A 25,510-nucleotide genomic window follows, 5' to 3' on the forward strand; every position below is an offset into this window, starting at 1 on the left:
TCGGTACTATACGGTAAGATATGAATTGTCAAAATACAGTCGAAAATCACATCGGAAATATTTATACGACAAACGTGCCAGTTACATCGAATATTTATAGTGTAATCCCAGAACCTGGATTTATTAGTTTAACAATCGTTCGTCATACAATGGGGCGCGTTGTATTTTCGAAAGTACATTTTTACGATAAAAGTAGCAAACAAAATTCCAGTACGTGAAATAACAGTTTTATTTCGTGTTACGCGAGCCGGATGAAACGTGATGACGGAACGTAAAAGCAAATGCGAAATTGCAAATGCCACAAGGGATAGCGATTTCGCGTCAAGTTACTATAAAAAATCTCCGAGAAACGAACTCTGGAAAAGAACTCCAAAGAAGAAAAATAAAATGTGACTAAAAAAAATGCTTTGGAAAAATGGTTGGGTTTTTGTATTTATCGTTTTCGTATCATTGCACATATCGGGGTATATAATCCATAGGGACGCACCGTATCGCAACTGGTGTCACGCAACAAGACTAAGACCCATTACAGACACAGTTTATCCCTTCAACTTGCTGGCATTAAACCATAATAGGTATTGCGTCGCATACACGCGAACATTGTCCGCTTTGAAGTGCCTCTCGCATACGTTCCTGACATACGGATCAACTAGGACTATCTCACGCACCACCATATTGCCATGGTCGATGCATATACGCATCTACAACCCGAATATTGTAATATCGATTTATACACAACAATGCTCGCGACATCCAAACTGGGTCTTTAAAGTATAACGCGCTCGATTTAGTTTCTGTAAGAGCAGACGTCAAACATTCGAGATATTAAAATGTTGATATTATTATTAAGCGCGTTATCTTAGCGCGCGAATTAGAGAAGTACGATAGAATACATATCTCTTTAGAAAAATGATTGCATACAGATCGACATTTTTACATGAAAACAAGATATCTATACGTAAATATTTAAATGTATATGCATGAACCTGTTGCACTAAATTTTTGAGAGAAGACTTCGTAAACTGGCTGAACAGTGTCAAATATTTATTAAAGAAACGGCATACGCTTATTTTTTTTCTAAGGGCACAGTCGCATTATGCAAACATATACATATATCACATTATTTTAGTATAGTGGATAAAACAAGATAATAACGTGACAATAAATTCTGATTATAATGCATACGATAACGTGGATTTTAGTTGGGAAATGTTCCAATTTCAAGAGGATAAGAAACTTCTCAACGTCGCGGACAGAATGCAATAACGGGGTCGTAATACCGGACTAATTGATCGATTTTAATTTCGCACAACACTGATAAAGCGAGACTGCGCACAGAAGCAACGCGAGGAGGCAAAACGCATCTCCTCCCGGTAAAGCCGGCGCGGCAGGTCTTAGCCGCGGAGATAGAAATAGGCAGCAAGCTTATCTCGGGACATTTTTCTCCATTTCGTTCTCTCTACTCGTTCGTCAGAGAAGTCATGGGAACGCTGGTAGTGAATACGGAATTCAACGGGAAGGAATCGATGTGACAACTATGCGTGCTAGTAGGATCTACCTGGGTATATATATAGCTTTCAGAGAATGGAGCGATGTGTGTGGGAGGCGGACAGCTGGTATGGAACCGATTGAAAGAAAATCGATAAGTCGGTCTTTCGTAGAAAATATCCGCTCGAATGCTCGTATGCCTAACCGTATAACTATCCAAATCCACCCTCCAAAATCTCCTCGAGCGAAAGTTACGGTCCCCGCTCTCGAAACGCGTGTCTTTAAATAAATTTGACCGACCTCGCAAAAATCGGAGACTTTCATAAAATATATTTGATTACAGTGCTAAAACGTCGCGAGCCAGTATCGGTGTCATTTACCACCGAGAATCATTGAATACGAATATACTGGCAATGAGATAGATCGATTCCAGGAGCGCAAAGATAAATTGCTGAGCTTATTTGGGGCAAATTGTAAGAGCCGCACGCGCTACACCGACCCATAGATAACCGGCAGCGATATTTTGGACCCTGCAGCAGTTAACTCATTATGTGCGGGCGAGATGTATTATGTCTGCACGATATTCTAGATTTACGAGCTAAGCACTGAATGAAATATGCAAACGTATATATGCGTCGGAGATTACGCTGTTGAACTATTGCAAGTTTAGGAGAGATCAGCAATTTATAAATAGTTATCTTAAAAAAAAAGCTATGTAAGATAACAATAAATTAAAATACATACAAAGTACATATCGAGACGTGTTGCGTACCGTGCTGATAAAAATGCATACATCGCCATTAAAGGCGAATAGATATTAAGAGCTCAATTGGATAATTTGCCAAGTATATGTAAATGCCGCGTGAAATACAGTTTTTAAGAACTCAGCAAACGGACTCGCGATACAATACCGTGATGCATCGCATATGCATTCCGAGGTGCATAAATCTACACTGATGTCACTGATTAGAAGGACTAAAACGCCGTAGGAGCTGAGAGAATACCGACTCGACAACTTCGCCAGGCAATTCCAAGATGGTGTGAGTTAACGCCACTTAAAGCAGCTCTACCAGCATATAGCCGGGGATGAGCATGGCAATCTAATCTATGCAGATAAAATGTGCGGATGGTAGCGTGTTCCGTATGTTTCGTGCTCGCAATTAAAGTCCGGCAGGCAATGGCAATACACTCTACGGTATAGACGTTCTTGATAATCTGCTTGTTGTAAAAAATATTCGTGAATGTCCACGAAAGCACGATAAACCCTCCGATATACACCGACTGTTCGCGACTGTTTTTTTTCCTGTTTTCTCTCATCTCACAAAGAGTTATGTACAAAATACAACAGAACACATACAAAATATGTAAAATCCAAGTTCGCTTTTAAATAATTCTTAATGATAATTTGTTGTATTCAGTTACACCTTATACATTTTTAATTACTTGCTTATCTTATTTAAAGTACAGGCAGTATAAAAAGATGTAGATAATATTTAGTTACATATTTATGTAACCAAATTAAACAAGCCGTATACTCAACTTTAAAATCGATTAAAATGCACATGTTACGCTATAGAAAGAATCAATCTCGCGTGTTAAGCCATTTCAAGTCTAAAAGGTAGACACGTTAATCACGGTAATCTATGGTCAAAGAAAAAAATTTACTCTCCAAGTCGCAAGTAGAACCGGCCGCTAACGAACGATTAGCAGCGTGATAAGCCTCGTCCACTAAAAAGCTCAACTGAGATCGATATGATTTCTTAATACTTGCAGGTTTAGAGCATTAGTTTCTTCTCAACTAATAATACCTTTTTTACTCAATTATTCTACTCTATTCTTAAAAAAATCTTAATATATAATCAAGTAACTTTAAAATAATATTAAAATAATATAGTAATAAATAATAATAAATTTTTGTAAATTAAAGAAATTACATTTTACAGTTTGTAGTTTATTGTGAATTTGATTCCAAACTGATATACTTAGAATACTTAGATACTTATTTAAATGCAGAAAGCAAATCACCGGCCAGTTATATGCGCCGTAGTAGAATATATGCGTCTGGCAAACGCTGAAATGCTAATGTAGAACGAACAATACCCAATGGAGAGAGAACATTTCGGGAGGTTTAAAATAATAATTAGCCGCCTTTCAAATAATATTCTTCTTCGACTTCAAATTGCATCTATTCACGCAGAGTTTAAGAATTCGTAATAGCAGAAGTTTTAAATTAATTAATTTTTTGTTCAAAAACGTACGAGTATTGTAAATTATCAATGTAATTTTAATGACTCCGTTATATACAATTAAATCTCGTCGTATATATTTCATGTTAATAGTATATATAACTCGGTAGTAAAGTTTTGAATATCAAAAGATCAATATACAATTAAATAACATCGCGAATTATGAAAAGTTTGCAGTTAAAATCGTGTTAATGCCGTCGTGAATTGTGCTGGTACGCGGAGCACGATGATAAATCGGTGTATGACAATTAATTTCAAAACGATTTGCGGACCAAATTCATACATCGATCGGGAGATACTGCAATTTATTGCAGTCTTCGGATGAGCAATCAAAACTGATAATTAAACTTCTAAACTTCGCCCGACTACGGAAAGTGCTACGCAGACGAGATTGCTTCTCCAGTATCAATTATGATGACAAAAACTCATTAAATCCATTAGATCACAATGCACTTATCGAACACTTCTCGTGAAAATACTTTCATTATTTATTTCGAAAAATCTGCGCTTAATCGGATTTATGACGAATCAAATTACTCGTTTAAAAATTGAAAATAATGCTCAAATTAAGGAACAATATTTTAAAAAATAATATTAAATACATTTTTAAACTAATACTCGTATAGTGTAATTGAAATTCACATTCACTTAAAATCTTCTCGAATGAAAGTTACGAGATCCCATTTTAACAAACTAATACATGCGCATACCTAGATGCTACATAAATGTTTACAATCCTCGTTGTATTCTTTCGTATATATAATAAACGTTTTATTAATAATAAATTTAAAAAATTCGCTGTAAATTTGTCTCCAAGGAAGCAGCTTATTTAACTCGATTAGTTTTGCTGCCAATTCATATTTTAATAATCAAAGTACGATACGCGATTCTACAGTGAGTTATAATCGAAGAAGATAAAAATGTTGAATGTGTCTAAAGATAGCACATGTATCTTTACGGTTAAAGAAAATGAAAATTTATAATTAAACGATACGTTAAAGCAAATTAAAAAGAAACAATACGTTAAATAAAAATAAAAGCAAATAAAAATTTCTCAAATCTATAAGGCATTACGAAATAATTTTAAGATTAAAATATACTAATGTACCTTTAAAAAATATGTTTGCGTTAAATATATTAAAAAAATCATTATAACATGAGATTATTGTCGCTGTGTTCGTCGTTACACACATAACGTCGTAGACTTTACGTGTCGTTGCAACTGTTATGCGATCCTAAGAAATACACAATCATAAAATAGTAAATACTTACCCTTGCCATGCAACTGCTGTCGATTCGTGTCGGCGCGTAAGTTCTCGGCCGTGTGAACCAGCTCGTCCAATTGCGGTTTCTTTTGCTCCAGCTCCCGTAAGACGTTCTGCAATATAAATCAAAACGGTATGGTTGTTATCACGAGGTTTCTAGTTCGGTTAATAACCGCCGTGGTAAGATACAGCCAACTAATGCGAAACCGTGGCACTTGCATCAGGCAAGCGCTCGCCGCATGCAACGGTGACGCAGCGCATATATAGCCCGTAATCGATGGCAGCGTCGAAACTGCTGCAAATTGCAACCTAATGGCTGGAAGTCAGATCGCTCGGACACACGCACATTCTTCGTCCAAAAAGTTCAACGTGTCGGTCGAAAGCACGCGCAAGAGATACCGGGCGTTCAGATACTTTTCACTCAAACTTCGTATTTCCTGCAAATCGAGTCAATTTCCCGGTTCACGATATACGTTGAGGCGAGTTAGAGCGTAATCAATTAACGTATATTGCGCGGTCCATGCACATACACCAACGCACAGTGCAATTTTTACACGATAAACGTGACACAAGAATTTTTGAAAACGTTTACCTGAGAAAATATTAGCTAACGAAAGCTAAAACTTTAATGCAACAGAAAACGTTTATAAATTCTTATAAATTCTTCAAGAAAAATCTTTTGTTGCGCGGTAACGGAAATCGAAAGAGTAAGCTCTTAAAGAGAGGTAATATCTTCACGTAATATATTCCACGAAACATTCAGGTCGATCACCTGTTTTTGCCGTGCTACTGTAGCTACCTTTTGCCGCACGAACCTATCGATCGCTTGTAGGCTTTCGACGTACCGAACTCTATTCTCTCGAGCGGTTCGTTGTAGCAACCACTACACGACCTTTTGTAGGATAGATATACATATAGATCATTAACCTGCAAGGCTAATTAACACGTAATCTCGTCTTAAAATTAGACGTTAGTCATTGAAGAGATACTTGAAAGTACATTGTAGCAAAACTGTGCAAAATTATTAATCTTATAATGGAGCATAAAACATGTAAAACTAGAATCCTGCAATGTACATAAAGTATTCAAAATTAATCAATGTGTTTGAACAAATTATACTTATCAAAAGTTTTGTTAAACCTTTTAATTAAAAATCTTCAGAATTTCTCTATATTTAATAAAACACGATAATATCAAGACGAGAAAATGTTTACGGACTCTGTCGGTATCGTAAGAAGATTACGATAATTGTTAAGTCTCACTAATCCGCGTTACTCTGGATAAAAGGGTACCAAATGACTGTCTTCCCACACAAGTGCTTCAAGTCTTAATCCGATTCTCGCACTTGATTGCCGATAGAATTAATTTTCGCGATATTCGCCAAGCATGAAACGTTCACTAAATCCGATCATTGTTACGTTTCCTTTCTAAAATCGCCCCCCCCCCAAAAAAAAAACTAAGTCTCGACGAACAAAGAATTTTGTAAAATATTAATACATACTTCTACTTATATATACCTATGTATAAATCCAATAATCAATTCTTTCATTCATAACATTAAGAAACGCATTTTTAATCGACAATTAATGTACCGAGTATAGGCTAAGAATTCCTGAAGGTTTTATCTCATTCCTGGTAGATTTATTCAATTTTACTAAAGCCTAGGGATCTTCTTGGATCTGTCGCGCGCATATATAATATATAATATAACCGCACTCTGTGTGTGTAAATGTACAAATTAGTTGGTTCCCGGAAAACTGAGAGATTACCTTGTTAATCTGACTAATTCACTTTGTCCGCTAAAATTATAATCGTACGTCTAACTTTGTTATTAAATATAAATATTTTCCAACGTGCAAATAAATACTATACCTTTTAACAGATAAGAGAATATTACTGATTGTTATTTTTCATTTATTATTTTATTTTAAGAGACGGTTAGGTCCTTTCTTATTTTGGCAAATGCAATTGACAGAAAATATAAAATGTTGTAATAATGATAATCATCACGAACTATAACGGACGTAACGTCATCTATATTCAAATGCCGAATTAATATTCGATAACATAGTAAAGAGAATCGTTAATCCACTTAGCGGTACTTTTACTTCCGCTTCCTATGTAAAGTGGAGTTATTTACATCCCTCTGACATAATCGATCGTGCGTTACTTCCGTGTCACCAACCGCTCGAAAAGCTAAATATACACTCGCTTTCCAAAAAGTTCCAGTCACGTTAATAGGAGATAGGGTATGTGCGTATACAGTTTCTCTGTATACCTTCGTAAAGCATTGAAAAACTTCAAAGTTTAGAATCATAAGGTATTTTGAAGTATTTGTATGACAAAATGTTACGTACAAATACGGCAACAGATCAAATAAATCTATGAACGAGAAAACTCATATCTTACGCGATGACTTGTAAATGGAGCTTTCTGTTTGGCTTCCTCTTATATTCTTCGCTCAATCATTTATATCATTTTTCTTCGCATTTATATATCATTTCCATAGTCAAAAAATGAAAAAAAAATGCCAGTCAGATCGAAGGGTGACCGTAGGACATAGATAGGGCACGTTAACCGAGCACTCCACTCGAATCCATTCAAATAGCAGCAGCCAATGGCCTGACACATTTCCATTCCCCAGTAGTAACCAATGGAAATCCCGTAGGATTGAATTCGATGAAACAGAAGCCGCGAGAATTTTATCGGATATCCGGTATCCCGACCATTGTGAACGTTATCGTTTGCCTTGGAAAGAATAAAGCCAAAAGTATAAGCCCTAAAAAACTTTTCGCGCTTTCTCCGAACGCAAGAAATCATTCGTAGGCTCGCATCAATCTCAAAATCTTGCGGTAAAATTAAATTTAGCAAGTTGATTATATTAAATCGTAACGTACCCTGATATAACGGTACGTCTCAGCATGCGAAGTACCTGAATTACGTACTAAGCTGTGTTATTGCTTCTTAATAGTGTAAGCTGTTGATCCTCATCTGCATATATTAACGTACTGAATTCGTGGCAATTCTGATAGAAGACCAACATGAAAGCTGCATGTGGTAGACAAGCATTATTGTTTCTGATACGGATAAATTATAATTTATACTGTATTTGTTTCACCATAAGAGCAAGACGTCACCGTAAGATCGCTGATGGATACATGCACATCTTTAAATTGAAGATTTAATCATCTTCTAATAATATCATTCAATAATAAAATATTTAAATAATAATCAAACGAATATTATTTTGTTATTATTTAATTTTTCCTTATCCAGTTTTAATAATTAATTTTTTATACAAAAATCTTAAATCTTCTTCAAAAAATAATAGAAAATATAATTCTTGAAATATATCGTAAGAAAACTCATTATATTTGTGTGCTTTTATGATATCTCTACAAAGTCTAATAAAATAATGTGTCCTCGACATTCTGCCAAATTCGCAATGAATTTATTGCTATATATTAACCACCATCAAATTAAGCGACGTTAGACAACTCTGCTAATTTCCCTTTAACGACACTTTCCTTCATCTCCCATCGGGCATGTTAAACTTCATATACCGGCAATTAAGTTTTAATCTTCGCGGAATGACTTCGATATAACCTGTCAGAAAGCTCGAGAACAATATGAAATGCGAGTTTAACTCGACAAATACAATTCACGAAATAAAGCACGTACGTGAATGAGTCTTGCGTAATTACAAAACATGAAATACAAGTACATTAATTTAATATGTACTAGAAACATTTTAAATACAGAGAACTATACACGTTTCTCAAAGCATAATAGAGCTTTAGTAATACGCACGCAGATAACTTGCTCGAACACGTTAGAATTCGTCAATGATGAGTAAAAAGCATAACGCAAAAGTTACGTAGTAAAAAAAATAACATTCTAAAAAAATACAAAAAATGCAAGATGAGATAAAAATAATAATTAGAATAACAATTAAGGTATTCCTTTCATGACACCAAAGTCTTATAAGAATTAACTGATTTTTTGGTACGAGAAAGTTAAAATGCATATCTTTACGCTAGAAAAAAATTAAACCACATTACCGAACATATAAAGAAGAATTATGACTTTGAAAATTCGATATTTATATGTGACGTTATCGAAAAAGTCTATTTTCCATATTTCAATGTAATAATTTGTTTATCAAATATCTTAAGATATTAAATATTAACTGCGCTACATATTCGCTAAACTCTATATTTTCAATAGTGCCGATAAAAATACAGAGTCACCGAATATTTAAACAAAATATTTATGTTACAAGTTGATTTGAAATGTGGTTTATGGATGAATATTTTTAATGGCGACTTTCAAGGAATTATTTGGCAACGCTGTGCGCTCATGTCACACTTCAGTTCATCACGTACGGTTTATTATCAACTATTTATTATGTTAAAAAAAAAATAATCCAAAAAATTGTCCTCTATTTTTGCTCACATTACTCCTCACTTTATGTTTTTTATCACTCATTATTATTATAAAATTTCTCTTTGATAAAAAGAAAATGTCACAATATTCTTTGATTAATGAAATTGACACTTACATTGACATTTTTGTTATCAACTTCACATTTTACAATCGGCGCCCTGAAAAGCGCAGCGTTGCCATATTGTTCTGACAGTAAAATTTACTGAAAAATTTCTAAATACACATAATATTTTCACTTTTTTCTTATAATTAAACATAATAATCAATTATAACTTGATTTTATATAAGTTTAATGCAATATACAAGAGTTTGCCGAGGCCCTGCTTAAGCGCCTACAAAATACGCTCCTCCGTGAAAGGAATACCTTAATATCGAAAAAGGAGAGAGAAAAAATGTAGCATATAAATTAATAAATATATATCGACATGTTAATGCATTATAAATATTATAATATTATATCAAATTTGTTAACATATTCCACATTTTAATTCTTCAATAACATTACTATCATAATGCTATTATATGTTATATACTATTTTATGTTACAAACGGCGGAAATAAGATACCAATCTATTTTTTATAACACTAAGACACCACAGACGCGCGCTTCGCGCGCGCTATTTAGCTTTAACATTATGCTCTATTACTATTACACTATTAACTCCTTGATAGACACAACTGTCAAAATATACGATGACAGCTGCAAATGAAGTAAAAGGAGCGAGAGAACCAATCGGCATCGCGGAAAAGCGGCAACAATAAACTTCGATAGATTCGAGTATCAACTTTACATCTCTTTTTTAGATATGGACATATCAACACATTTATTTTTCATTTTTGCTTTATAATCTTCTTTGGCATTATAATCTTTTTCCTCGTCGTCTTCATTATATCATGATGGTATAGGTATGCCATTTTTGCTTTTGCATGTTACAAATTACAAAATATCCTAAAAAAATTAGTGGCTATTATTAAAGCTTGGAGCTTAGAAGAATAATGGCCTGTGAAATATCTCGCATAAATATACGCTTCTCGTATACATAGATAAGAGGGGCGTATTTCTCGAAGGAGTGAGCCCCGTTCACCACGATCAAACCACGAGTAAACGGCTCGTCTAAGAAAATTGGACACGAACAAAACTTTTGACGTCTCATTTAGCGCAATCTGTCGAAACGTTCTCGCGGAAAAGCAATTTACCGGGAGTAAATAGAAAATTCGATGTAAAACTTTGCGTCCCCTAACGTTCCAATAATGTCCGTAAATGTCTCCAAATCGCTCTATCACAACGACTAAAAATTCCGACAAAATTATCTTCATTACTCGTATTGCGGCTGTCGGCGGTAACAAGTCTGCAATAAAATTTACGTAAAACATAACATAGACATTGTATCACGCCACAAATAAACTTTACAAGACTCTCAATAATGGAAAAGTATATACAGTCTCTCTTTTCACGCGCGCAAATTTTCACTGAACAATCAAACGTGCATGATGTTTATTTATATGCTGATCAATTAAAAATATTGTAAAAATGATAAAACATCATAAAAAAATAACCATTTAATTTACGAGAAATGCATCTCAGTTTTCGACTTGAGGATATATGGATAGTTAGAGTCGTCGGCGGTAGTTGGTAGGATAACTTCTCCAACTATGAAATATTCCCTCATAAGCGACGCGATGCATCTTACTCGGTAATGTCGTTCATTATCCAGAGTGCAACCACAGCGACCACAGTAAAATGCGGAATTTACTCGATCAATTCATACGTTATTTGATGCAGCGTCCACAAAGGTACAAAAAATACGTCAACGTTACTCAAATTTCTCGATTTCTTTTCACCGAATTAAATATGTATCTCTTTTTCAACGCGATGCAATCGTGATATAATCTTCAATCATATTTTTCCATTGTTTTCAGCGTAATTATCGAAGACCCCAAAAGCAAGATCTGTATGCTTCGGGAGACTGAAAAATCGCGACTGCAAAAAACACGAGTAAATAACGCAAAAAAGTCGGTTAGCGTTATATAATGTGAACAAGAAAGGGCAAGATATCGGATGGCGCCATGGCAGAAACCGTTACTTTTCTGAAGAAAATAAAAGTACGCTAACGCGGAAACAGAAGATGGAAAAGCCGGGGAAAGAGAAATGATTGCACAACAGAGGATATCTCACCGAGCTGACTTACGAGCGACCAACGAAAAATTTCACTGCACCTTCATTTCCTCCGCGCGCATGTTTATCCGTGACGTTACCTCGTCGTCGACGGTTTTAGTATAAAATATTTCCGCGAAGATCCGCAAATTGTTCTCTCGCTCAAAGCGCAAGCGTCTCCGTGTGGTGATAAAGAAAATTCAAGCGTGTGCCTCAAACGATACCATTACGGCGTCGTCGTGAACAAAGCAGAGGAATATAAAATTATTAAACGACACGAACCCTTCGAATATTTCTTGAAAGAATTTACCGATGGCAAAGGCGACGTATCTTCTTCCCTCAGCTGTGTTATTCGACCGATAACGATATATTTTGCGCGCCGTTTCTTTACTGAGAGTAACAATCCGGATATAGTTGCCAACCGAAATTGGCACAATATACAAACTAACAGTTATGCGGATGCGATTTTAAACAAAAAGAAATCTGTACACAGTGCACAGTACAACAATTTTATACGTAAATTTAAAGCTACATAAACCATAAATAATAATAACTAGTAAGTAATCTAAATTATTAAATATTACACTAAAATAAACAAAACATTTAACGTTTAAGCGATAAATAATAAAGCGAGAAAATAAAGATACCTTATTACAATATATAATAACTAATCGCCGCCAGAGTTTTTATAATTAAAATGTAAATATATGGTCGGTATCTCAAAGTATATATACAAAAGATTAAAGTGCCATGCGACACACATTTACTTTTTCTTACAAAAGAGACGCTGACGTGAGAGATATAAGTATCTAAAAAGAAGTATCTCAAGCGAACGAAACTCCGCATCGAGTGCAGTCGAAATGTGGTCAATTTCAAGTATTGAAAGTATGTTCCCCACGAATGTTACCTGCGTAGAGCTTCTCGCTAGTCTCAAAGAGCTACCTGCTTTGCTCCTTTTTACTCACTTACGTTAAAGCGAAGCTGCAGGGTGCCGGTGTACATAGACGACGTGGCTGACGTACCAGGCTGAGAATCCTTTCGATCCATCGCACAGGTTCTCTCACACTTTGCGTCGCGCAACGAAGCTTTTGATAGCTTCCTTTTTTTCGTCTTTTGCCGGACACGGTCACTTTATGCTCGTGTGTCTAGCCGGATCGAACAAAGCGCCATCAGTGAGATAGTTCTGTCGATCCCTATAGCTCCCTCGAGAAACTCGCTCGCGTATTTTAGCTCCGTAGTCGCCCGTTAAACCGGAGCCAGCTCTCGCGCAAAAAGCTCGCACGTAGTCCACAGATTAATGAAACGCCTATTATTTACGCAACATAAAATTTTTTGGCTGCTCTGGGGCTCTGTCGACCAAGCGATCGAACATTTTATTTCCCTGTAGTTTTGTTGAACGGTGGTACGTTGAGCTAAACGGCAACAATAACGATTAAATACAAACGTTTTTTAAATTGTAAAATTCCCATCGCGACCCGTCGACGTTAAAAATATCGCTTTTATCTGCCAGATTTCATAACAATCAAATGCGTTTTTAAGGACAATCTAAATAATAATCTGGTGTAGATATTTTTGTTGCAGTAACTGGACGCATTGTTTCATTTACATTATATACAAACCCATATCAGTATTTTCGTGGCTATAATAGGAATATATTTCAGGTATTTTCTAATTTCCGTACCGTAAAATAAACTTTCCGCGTAATCTATCAATATATATCGTTGCTGTAATCATCTACGTGCAGCGCAAAAAATAAAACAAAAAACTACACGTCCGTCATCTTGCGTGCATGGCAGCTCCTATGAGGTTTATCGATCGATACGAAGTATCAGTTTTTAATAACGTTAAAAGCACTGATGCGCTTACACAATTAAATCCTTTAAAAGAAGCCTCTTCCTTTATAGGATGTCGTGTGCATAAAATATGTGGATCTAATTTTAGAGTTCATATTATACCCATCTCTCTCGTACTTAATAATGCTGTTACTTAATAACAACGATAACGTATTTTTCGACACTTTTTTACATAATGAACAAAACTGGGGATGGAGCTTTAAAATAATAACGATATATCTTCCTAAGCGGAAAATATATTCCTTCTAGCTAAACAAGGAGATATCAGGAGGGACAAAATGCCAAACCGTCACCTGTCAGACTGTCGGCTCGCATCGGCCTGCATGGCCCAAATCATTGATGTGACACGTAATGCGAATACAGCGGCCACCCACAATGTCAAAACTTCGAAACGTTTGAGACAGCATTAAAACGCATAAAAGATTCAATTTCATTATAATGAAAACGTTTTTGTTGTAATGTAAATAAACCCTGAGTGTGAGTTTTGTGATATATCCTGCGAAATTGGGCATTACCGAGAGAAAAAAGCATTAAAAATTGATTTAACCGATATTATTGGACAGTAAAAGCTATTCGTATCAGCATGTATCAGAGCATAAACATTTGATTCGTTTACACGCGACGCATGGTAAATATGCAATTTTCATCGGTATAATATAGTTCTTTCGAGATCGTTCTTTCAAAACCAGTTGCTGAAACTTTTTCGGTATATTTGACATCATGATATACCTACATATTTATCCTGACATCTGATTGATAGAAGAATTTCGAATCGCAAGAAGTACAATTATAGAAATACAATTATAGAATTTACATCAAATATCAAGTACAAAATATTATAATAACATTATAAATTACATCCATTGCTATGCTATAGCGAATATTTTAATGCAAAAACACTGTATTTAATAGGATTTTTTTTTTTTATAATACTAATAGCATTTTTCACGATGGTCAACAGTCCTCTTTTAAAACATTTAAGACTTTCCTGACGTTTAACAGAAAAAAAGAATATTCGTGATTTAAAAATATCTTTAGTTTCAACGTGGCTACCTTGAAATGAGATTACATTGCGTTAAATGAAGAAAACTTGCTTGAATAAAGTCATTTATATAGTTCAAGAAAAGAAAGTTAAAATAAAAAGAAATTCTTAAAACAGAAATAGAAGCTTTACTTCACCAGTGAATAAGTAACAAAAATTGTTTGGCTTCTTCGACACCACTGGCAATTTTATTGAAATAAGTAATCACACGACGTTTCGACCACAAATTTTATTATTTCTAATTAGTATAAATCGAAGATCTTACATAAAAAAAAATACACCAAAAAGAGAGAAATCGCTGAAATGTTTTTCATTAAAAAACACAATGACTCGATTAACCTACAGAAAGACATGGAGAACTTGACCACGCGCGATATATGAAAAAATAATAAGGGCTACAATGTAATCAGTCTTTATCTGTCATATGTCGTATGTTCACTAGTTTCGTTTATTATATGTCCGTTGTCATGTGGTGCAGACGTGCTTCCTTTCAATTATTTTACAACGCTTGACTATGTTAATATTTTATCTACCTTATTAAGCCTGCTGTTACGTAACGCACAAAACATGTGTTGAAAGAGAAAAAATGTTATCAATCACACGATCTCTCACTACTTTTTCTTAGAGTAATTATTTTTATACACTTAAAAAGAACCCAAATTCACGATCAAAACGTCGTGTGAGTATTTCAATAAAATTGCCATTTGTGTCGAAAAAGCCAAACGATTTTTGTTTAAAATTCTTAAGAAAAGATTACAGATTATTGCGTATATACAAGTGTATAAGTCTTAATTTGACAATTCTCTTTTTTCCGTGTTGGTATGTAAAAAACAGCTTTTGACTCGTTAAATAATAATAAAATATTGTCATTAAAAAAACAATAAATAGCACAATTTTTTGTATTCTCTTCTTAAATTTTTTATACAGAAACAAATATAGCATTTAAAAAGTAATTTACAATTTAATCATTTACTATATATAAATCCATTTACCGAATCAAACATTGTTAAAAGTTTCAAAACAGTTTTCCTGAAACATTTCTCGCACGCTATTTCAGTAAAACACTTTAGTTTAGCTCAACCGCACGGTTCGGGTGGACAAGTTCAAACCAGTACAGTTCCTCGTTTTACAATTCGATATTCCAGTGATGCCGGATTTTCGCCGCGACAAGGAGAGAGAAAGGAGCCGGAACCGTGAGACGGGACAGAGAGGAAGCTGGATATGCTGTATCGATTTTCGTTTCGTTCAGTATTTCACCGGCTGCATCCCTAATTTTCATTGGGGCCCTTCCGTCAAAATTGCATTATCGATTCCACGCGCGATAACAGGTCTTTAATATCGACGACAAGCGCATTCAATTAAACACAATAGGGCCCTGTGAGCGAAACAGCAAAGGGTTAGATTTTAAAACGTTGCATAAATGATTATTCATGAGATTTACATCCCAAACCGCAAGTTGCGTGTGAGAGCAAACGTGATAAAATTCATAAATAAATCCAATACTACAAGTGTATTTAAAACGATAAAAATAAATACAATTTTCAAAGACTCTTCAAGCCAATTTCTGGCATTTAAACGTTCAAAAATATGTGTTTGTAATCCGTCAAAAAAAGTTCACTCGTCTAATTTTACTAGGCAGTTGTGAATCAATAGTCGATCACAGAAAATAATCGTTCAATTCACCAGACAAATTTGGCAGAAGCGACCATAATGCATAATTCCATATCAGTGAAGAGCATCAACGATATCTCGCGAGAATTTACAAATACGGAATTTGAGATTGTCGAATAATCAGCTTTCCATTCGTTAACAAGGCAAATATTTATCATCCTCTGATGTACACCGGCTAAATAGCCATGTGCGCAAACACATCGTGCGTCGAGAGCTGGCGTTGACACTGAAAATCGTTTTCCGCGCACGAATATAAAAAGTGCAACCGGCAGCTTACAGCGAAAAATGCGTGTACATTGCAATCAGTCGATGATCGTGTCGGCAATGATTAATAAACAATCACGACGTCACTGCTTGATTTCCGAACGCGTGTACCTCAATGAAAGCGCGTAGTCGAACTGAATTCAGCATCTGACGCTGCTTCATGGGTACCCTTGGTAGCTAGAGAACGGTATATATCTATCCTCTATCCTATGGGATACGGAGCCCATAGGGTGCAAAATTCGTGTAGTGGAGGGTGCCGCCGAGCGAATGCTGCGAGCCGTACGAAATTTAAAGCAAACGCGGATTGACCTGTCCCGATTACATAGAACCCATACCAATTCTCTTGTTGTTATATACAATATGTAATGTGTAATAAAAAAATTGTCGTTTTGTGTAAAAAATATTAAAGTTAAAATATTTTCCACCGATTATAATAATAAAAAGAAATGCTAAGAAGATAGATAAGCAAATGTTCTGTTCTAAATTCGCGTACAACAATTCAAATAATTTCGTTGAAAAATACCGATCTAGTATATCTAAAAATGAAATTAATATACATATAATATATACAAGCTAAATATATATATATATATATATATATATATATAGAAATATATAGAAACATATATATATATATATATATATATATATATATATATATCAGTGTTTGGCATATTAATTGTCTAATTTTTATATTCAGTTCTTACATCTTATATAAAATGCAAATTATGTGACAATCGCAACGTTTTTAAATAAAATTGTAATACTTAGATATAGAAATCGTGTAATTTTGAGATTAAACCTTTAATACAGAACGTGTGTTCCAACCCGTCGCTGCCATTACACCTAATCCGATGGAACAGGGATCGACAAGGAAGATGCGTATTGCGCACACGCAAAATACCCCACCGTTTTAACTTTTAACAGCAGAGGCGCAAAAAGACCTCTTGACTATCTTGGAGATTAAAAACACATTACTAGGTAATATTTAAGCTCTAATATTATATATGACAAATTTAGTTGTACATCGTCGTATATTTGTCGTGATAATTACTCTGTTACTATTAGCACACACATATTTTGGGCTGTTAAAATTCAGCGGTATTACTTTCCTCTCCCCCTCTCTTCATTCTTCCCTCTCTTTCTTTCTCTCTCTCCCTTTTTCTTTGTGTCGAAATATTGAAAATATTGTACAAATTTAAACATAGCACGAAATAAAAATTTATCTGATTTTGTTGCATTTAATTAATCAAATCTCTAGTTAGATTTTTAGCGTTGCATTACGCTTTTAAGGACCCTCAAGATCATTTTTGAGATTGTAAATATCCTCGCAGCACTTGCAAAAAATTAAATTTAAATTTAGCTAAAATAAAATTGGAAAGATATTCATCCACAAAATGTCGTGTGAATTCGAACGATGGTCAAGCGCTCTCATGCAAGTCGCATGTTTGCCCAAATAATATTGAAAATTTCACGAGAAAAGCTCGGCAACTTGCACAGATATGTTTATCAACTAGGTACTACATATTTCCCCTCGCTACACCGTGTCGTCGTCGAATTTCATGATTGCATTTTTCATCGCCTGCGGACATATCAATGAAAGATGCAAAAAGAGATAAAAGAAAATAAAATAAAAAAAATAATATACACACGCAAAAAAAACCAGAAAAACTTGATAAAATTTCAAATATGCATGCTAATAATATTATTAATAAAATAGTACCACCATGATAAGTGTTGGCATGTTCCCAAATTTCTAATTATTTTTATAAATCAGCAAACAACATAAATATACATACGTCTACATTACACAATCTTTTACATATTATATATATACTCATAAATTACTCTCTCTCTCTCTCTCTCTCTCTCTCTCTCTCTCTCTCTCTCTCTCTCTCTCTCTCTCTCTCTCTCTCTCTCTCTCTCTCTCTCTCTCTTATCAGTCATTAGATTATTATTTTAATTAATTATTTTCATGACTTCCTCGCAAAATAATTCTACACGTATAGGTATATATGCATTCTATTTTATATAATTAAACATTAATATCAATAGGTTCAAATATGTAATGTATAAGTTTCAAATAAAATTTTCTCTTAAGATTATTTTAAATAAAATAATCTTCTCTTCATATATATATTGAACAGCTGACATTCGTGTTACAGCAAGTAAAAACAAAATAGCAAGTATTAAACCATGGAAATTATTGTTTTACATATTGCTTTTTTGGCAAAGATATATGACGAGGTGGTCCGAAATACGTGTGTAACATGAAAGTAACCCCGACGTATATAAAGACGTACGGTGCACGTCACAAACGCATTTGCCATTAACTGAAGTACACGACGACTGACTGCACGAATGGCATAAAAGCAACAGCAAACCTTTCTTCCTCTCTAAGCTATAAAGAACCGAATCGCATCGTGATAAAACTATAAAAAAGATGAAAATCGTTTGAAAAAAGGGAAGCTTAAAATAGCCAGAAAAAAACCTCATAATTGTTATTCTAGAATTAGAAAAGCATATATTACATGTATATATAAAATGCACGTATATATAGTGCGTATAAACTATTTAAGTACTTTACACGAAGATATCACGCAATAACAAGCATCGCGCGAGCAATTTGAGATAAAAAATTAAAGCAAATACTTTTGATAAAATTTTGTCATAAACATAATTAATTAAAGTAACACAGTTTAATGAATATAATTAATAAATATATACTATATTATTTAAAATAATTATAAAATTATTGGCCATAATTGTTAAATAATTATAATTATTTATTTTATAGCTAGAGAGTGTTGTTGTTGTAGACAATGTGTTACAAGTTTAAAACTATTTTTATCTAACATTTATCAACATAAAATTTAATTTAAATGCGACACAAATAAAATAAAATTTTGCTCATGAGAGTTCATTAAATCACATTAAAAAATTAACGTAATATATATGGGAAAAAAAACAACTTTGTTAAATGTATAGTTGCACCAGACAATACAATACGCTTAGGAAACTTATTAGAATTATTTATACCCACACGATTATAAGTAGGTACGTATAAACGGGATATTTCTGTTAAGCGATTTTTCTTTTAAGCGTTTCTTTACCGCTTTAACAAGCTGTTTTACGTAACTGCTATATATAGTCACATCGTACACTATAAACTTTCCATGCTGCTCAAAACATCTTCTATAAAAAGTCTGGAATTCTACTAATTGAAAAAATTTTCACAGCGGAAAATGCAGTAATTAAATATTACGGAGCATGTCACGAGTACTTTAAATCAAAAACTTTACCTATAATTTCAAGAATATTTTATGCAAGAGTAATACTATCAATTTCTAATAAAAAATATTAAAAAGTGATATTATCTGTTTTTGATAATATAAGTATTTCCTCGATTAAAAATTGGTTTTTTTTTCTTTTTTTTTTTTTTAATCAATTACAATGCTAAATTAAATTTTTTGTTTACATTTACAAATATTTTTGTATAAATATTGTAATAACATGTGATATCCCTGGTATTTTCTCCAAAAAATAAAAAAATTTACTATATTTTATTATATTTTTAGAAAGATCATATCTCTTGTCTTAAAATGAAGTTCAATGTAACAAATTTATTACATCATAGTTCAATTTTGCTTAAAGTATAAACTTACTTATAAAAGTTATCGGTCTGACGATATAAATTACGGAAATAATTATAGAGTATCTAGTGGCGCGGAAACAAACTTCGTCAAAACTTGGTATAATTAAATATTGTACTTTTTGCTATATCTTGAAGTCTAATTAAAGTATAAAATTTCTCAAAATCAAATAAGGGATAAATGAACCGTAAAATTCTTCTTTAAGTGTATATATATATATATATATATATATATATATATATAAAGTATTAAACATTCTTTAATTATCTACATTAAACTTGTGACTTGAAATATATTGCATCATTAAAAGATATATCTGAGAATTACTATATGTTGCTATCTAAGAATTCATGAATTAATGTATAACTCTAACTTTGGAATTATAAAAATAGAAAAATTTCTTCTCTTTTTTTCTACTTTTCTATTCTTAACAAATGGGCTATGAATTCCTTATAAAAGAGTCAGTCTTTCAATAACAGTAACGTTCTTTATAATCTCATAAATATTGGTCGCAAACTTGTTATTACATTTCAGAAGTTATACTACGCTACATAACGCATTAAAATAGCTAAAACGTTTGTAAAATTGGCAGAAAAGGAAACAGTTTCAGCAGTATTTTGTCGACTTTACCATCTCGATTGAATCCAATAATGTTACTGACGATGCCTGACCGTGAAACTACGTGAAGATGGATCGTGATTTCGCCCGAGGGTACATAGTACACCGACAGGAACGATGAGAAAACGATGAATTTCAATTTTCGCGTAGAAAATCTGCGACACTCCGCACGTCGCCACGCCGGCGACACGTATATCTGTATATACAAGCTGTAAGCTCGCATACGCGTTATGGAATGAGGACGGCTATTCACCGGATACCGGCATAACCGGGAAATTGCGAGATCGTGGAAGGTTCTTCATAACTACAGGCGCGCGCGACTCCCTGGCATTATTACTCGGTAAGTCCTCCACGGCACGGTATAAGGAGTACAACCCTGAAATCCTTTGGGTCCGGACCGGAAGAGCCGCGATGAGATGGTGCGTCGGGGTTATAAACGCCAGCAACAAAGCCGGACGGTGGAAACGGAGGAAATAATAGCGAGGACGTTTATTGCACCCGGTGTGAAGGACGTCGTCCGTAAGATGAAGACGTTCGTGTAGCTTAAACGATAACGCTTACGATGGGGACATATACGACGCAGGATAATAAGCAAGAGAGCAGTTTGCAAATAGTATAGATATTATTAGTGTACGGTAGTGTGATTACGAGATTTCTCACTGTAAATCTATAAACGTCTAAAAATCACACATTTTCTTGAAGCTCGTTTTACACGTTTTGTTGCGTGCTAAATTAACACGTTGAATCGTATTAAATTAAAAGTTAGTACGTCCAACCGTGTTAAATGACGTGATTTAAAACGGCAAGAAATGCATGAGAAGAGTTTCAGTTAAAATAAACACGTGAATTTGCAATGTTCTTTAAATTACTCATAAGATTGCTTTCAAAAAGACATAAGTGACAAGATAATGTGTTAATAATAGTTTGTAGGTAATCGTATTATAGCCTATTAATTCAGTTATTTAAATAATCAAAACTCAATAAGCTCGATCATGGAGGCTACAAGTAACAATAATAGTATGTCGATACGCGATTTAGATGCAATATAGTTATATTAAAATTATTCATAAACTTTCCTCTGTAGATATTACATCTAAAATTTCTGTGAGAGGAGGGATACATTCTTTTAATCGGTGCTCAGTCAATAAAAGACAAAACAGATATTTAACTCATATTTTGCTGTTATTTGTTTCGTAAATTTGTATGGAAATATATGTTTCGAAAACTTAAACTGAAAAATGTCAAGCAATTCTGAATGTAAGTTATTATTACCGGAAGTTTCTGACTGAACAAAAGTAATTAATATTTATAATAAAGCAATCAATATAACGTGTCACATTTCTTATCCCACATCCTTATTAATTACGCTATTTATTATTCTAATTACTAATTTATAAAAAAAATCTTAATTGCTTAAAATGGAAACACCTTACAAGTGATTAAAAGCACGTTTCATGCTAACATGCATCTAATGCATCCCGGATTTCTAATTGGGGCTTTGTCGGATGAATTCTGTTACGTAGCAGGTGATGACAATGACTTGTGTAACGGTAACAGAGGAGCAAGCTTAAGTAAGCTCATGGAGAGTAAGAGAAAGAGGGACGAGGTGAGAGAAAGGAGAAAGTGAGAGAGGAGGCGAAGAGAGGAAAGGGAGAGAAGAAAGAGAAGGGGAGAGAGAGAGAGAGAGAGAGAGAGAGAGAAAGAGAGAGAGAGAAAATCCAATGTGACAATTACGTCGAGTATAATTGTAATGAGATTTGGAGTGTGAGACGTTAAATATCCCAGTTGTGTGTGAAACGGTGAAGTCTTCTCGAACGTATAATTAGTCCCTGAATTTACTTACAATTAGTATACAGAACGATTTTCGTAAAGAAACCAATATGATCCTAAACGGCTCTAACAACGTACATAGAAAATCCAATATATTTTCGGTAAGATCTCTGTCTTCGCTCTGTATGCCTTCTGCGCGCAAAAATATCTCCTCCCTCGGCATCCTCACAATCGGAAATCAATAGCAACACCAGTGCAGCGTAACAAACTTATTGTTTTCAGTCACCCTTCAAAACGCATCCCCAAAAATTCCGAATCCCCGTTCTGAGGTGTAAACCGAAAGAAGACTGTATGATTTGTCATTTGTCAGAATACAATAACGTTGATCAATCAAGTGCGCCATTTGTCCCATTCGCAACCGCCTGCAGCGCACGCCGCGAGGAAAAAAAATGACTCCGCTTCCGTTCGAATGGAGAAGAATTCCTGTTCCGAAAGGAAACCTTATCACGCCGATTTTTTCTGAAGCTTTCACATTAACGAACAATAACCTTCCACGTGCGGGAGGTTATATTTTTTCGATAAGAAATGCATATTGAAGCTAATGATTTATGTCATTTCCCTATCGTTTACTCGCGCACCTTTAAAGCTACATAGATGTTATAGCAAAAACTTAGAATTATAAAAAATGGACAAGGAACATGATTGTGCCTTGAGAAAAATAAAATAAACGCGAATTAAAAGTAGCAGAGTATTAAAATTAAAACGAGAACTTGAAAAAATGGATAATAAAACAGTTGCATCCGCGCGCGAAAGTATGCAACTCGAAAAATACCAGTTCCTTGAAACTGACGTTGTAAGTTTCCAGGATATAATGTAGAATAGCACAAGGGGAATGAAGGGGCATGCAATAATGTACTCTCGTGCCTCGCTCCAAGAAAATTTACAGTAAACGTTCGTGTTATTTCCGTGGTAGAGTTTTTCACGGAAGAACACTATCGCGCGAGAGGAAGATAGGAAAAGAAGACCAGATTCGGGGAGTATAAAGAACATAGAAACATATAGTGCGCGCAAGTTTTTGCTGCAGAAATCTACAGACACGTATTAATACCGTTTTTACGATTTACTTAAACGGACCGAAGATAGATTTAGATTTAGACTTTCCTATAATTATCAAAGCAAGTAGCTATATACTATAAAATAACAAAATTATAAGAAGTTTATTATTGCGAATGCAACTTTATAATTATTTTGTAATACGAATATCTCTCGAGATATTTTCTAACATCGTTATGCTCAATTCAAATATAAATAGAATTCAGAATAAATATATAATGAATAACCTAAAGAAGAATCAGCATTTTATAAATTTATAAATACATGATATATTAAATGCACTTCCTATGTGCATTTAATAAAGTGTAACACGAAATGTCAATCTATGGTAAAATCCGATTACGTTACGTCTAATTATTCTTACTATAAAATATCGATTTACTCGATATTCATTCAACATGTGCATTTATGCAAGGTTGCACAAGAACATCGCAAAATACTGCGCTAAAAATTAACGTATGTACAATAAAATGGATGAGTCTCGGCGTATAGAAATTTAAAAAATATGTGTGTGTGTGTGTGTGTGTGTGTGTGTGTGATGTCACAATACGATGAATAAATTACATTTTTCTGTGATTTATACAATATATCCTACGTTGCCCACAAAGCAGCAATTTCGTGTCGCTCGCGACGGTTCTGGATATCGACCCATTAAGGCCAATGCAATTAACAACCATGGCGGAATAACGCGCAGTACGACGTCGACGCACAAAGGAAGGCGTGGCAATGTTCGTCGGGCCCTTAATGCCAATGCCAATGTCAGGGTTTTCCCGGTCAATCACCTAAACATCCCTACATTCGTATCACGGAAGTTCTACGCACCCGACTTCACAGAGCGACTTCGCTCTTTCTCGCAGTCAAGCAGTCACGCCTTTCCTATCATCGTCCGGCGATAACTTTTCCACTCACGGTATTACGCTGAACTGAGTGTATGAAAATGATGGGGGAACATTTTACCCCCGCAGCACAGGCACTTGAATCAAACCTCGGGGGTTGAAATATCGACTGCACGGCTGTGACAGAACGCGAGGTTACCGACGTTGGAGCTTTTAGCTTTCTCTGCCGCTTTTACCGTTTGCTCATTCATACGAAACGACGACGAAAAACCACAGTAATATAAAACATGAATTTCACAATATCTGTTTGAGAAGATCAGCAACTGATAATTAAACGCAAAATAAAATTTTTTAAACAAAATGCAAACCACTTAAGAAAATGGAAACAACAAAGCAGCGTATATCTAAGAAGCTTTTTAATATTTAATTTCGTGCGGCTGTTACAACAGCGTACGACTTTAACAGCCTTGTTATTAACATAAAGATAAAACGGTAGAAGAAAAAAAAAGGAAAGGCGTCGGGCGAGCTTTTAATAATGCTGCGCAAGCACGAGTTAGGCAACTTGAATAAGCATTGTTAGTCAGCTTTACAGCTTACCTCGGCGAATTTTGATAAACTTGGCAATGTTTCAACAATCTAGCTCATTAAAATCTTATCTAGCACGGTTTCAATAAAATGCGCATGTAATAATAGAACTGAATAACGTCACATCCCGTTTTTTTCATATAACAATTAAATTATTATATCATGCATGCTTATTGTCGTTTTTGAATATATACAAATAAATATTCCTGTTATATTTTGTTTAAAAAACTCGCACTAAACGTGTATCATCATTAACTGTGTTAAACATTAATGTACAAATTTTAATTAATTATTCATTTGTATTATATTCACAAGTTACAAAATTACTTTTACTCTAGAAAATAGATTCGACATTACAAAAAATTTGTTGAAAATATGACAAATTATTTTTATTAAGTGATTTACCTTCTGTTTGTCCAGAAGATGCAAGATTTCATCGACATCGCCGACGACCACAGATTGTTGTCGTAACATCTCTTCTTCGACCGTAAGCCAGTCACGTATC

The 25,510-nt window shown here is 34.3% G+C and overlaps 1 protein-coding gene across 6 annotated transcripts in view; it reads right to left on the minus strand.

Moving 5' to 3' along the window:
• The window catches only part of LOC143904254 (dystrophin, isoforms A/C/F/G/H), a 483,734-nt gene that overhangs the window by 344,802 nt on the left and 113,422 nt on the right, over window positions 1-25,510 (minus strand). For all 6 annotated transcript variants that reach the window (XM_077418912.1, XM_077419080.1, XM_077418996.1 and 3 more), the window contains exons 36-37: window positions 25,411-25,509; window positions 5,007-5,112 (exon numbers count right to left, since the gene is read on the minus strand). In XM_077418912.1, coding sequence (XP_077275038.1) covers window positions 5,007-5,112; window positions 25,411-25,509 — 205 coding nt within the window. The remainder of the gene's footprint in view (window positions 1-5,006; window positions 5,113-25,410; window position 25,510) is intronic.

The sequence above is a fragment of the Temnothorax americanus genome, unplaced genomic scaffold (assembly GCF_048541705.1).
Source record: "Temnothorax americanus isolate GAGA-0224 unplaced genomic scaffold, ASM4854170v1 Scaffold1, whole genome shotgun sequence".
NCBI classification, from domain to species: domain Eukaryota; kingdom Metazoa; phylum Arthropoda; class Insecta; order Hymenoptera; family Formicidae; genus Temnothorax; species Temnothorax americanus.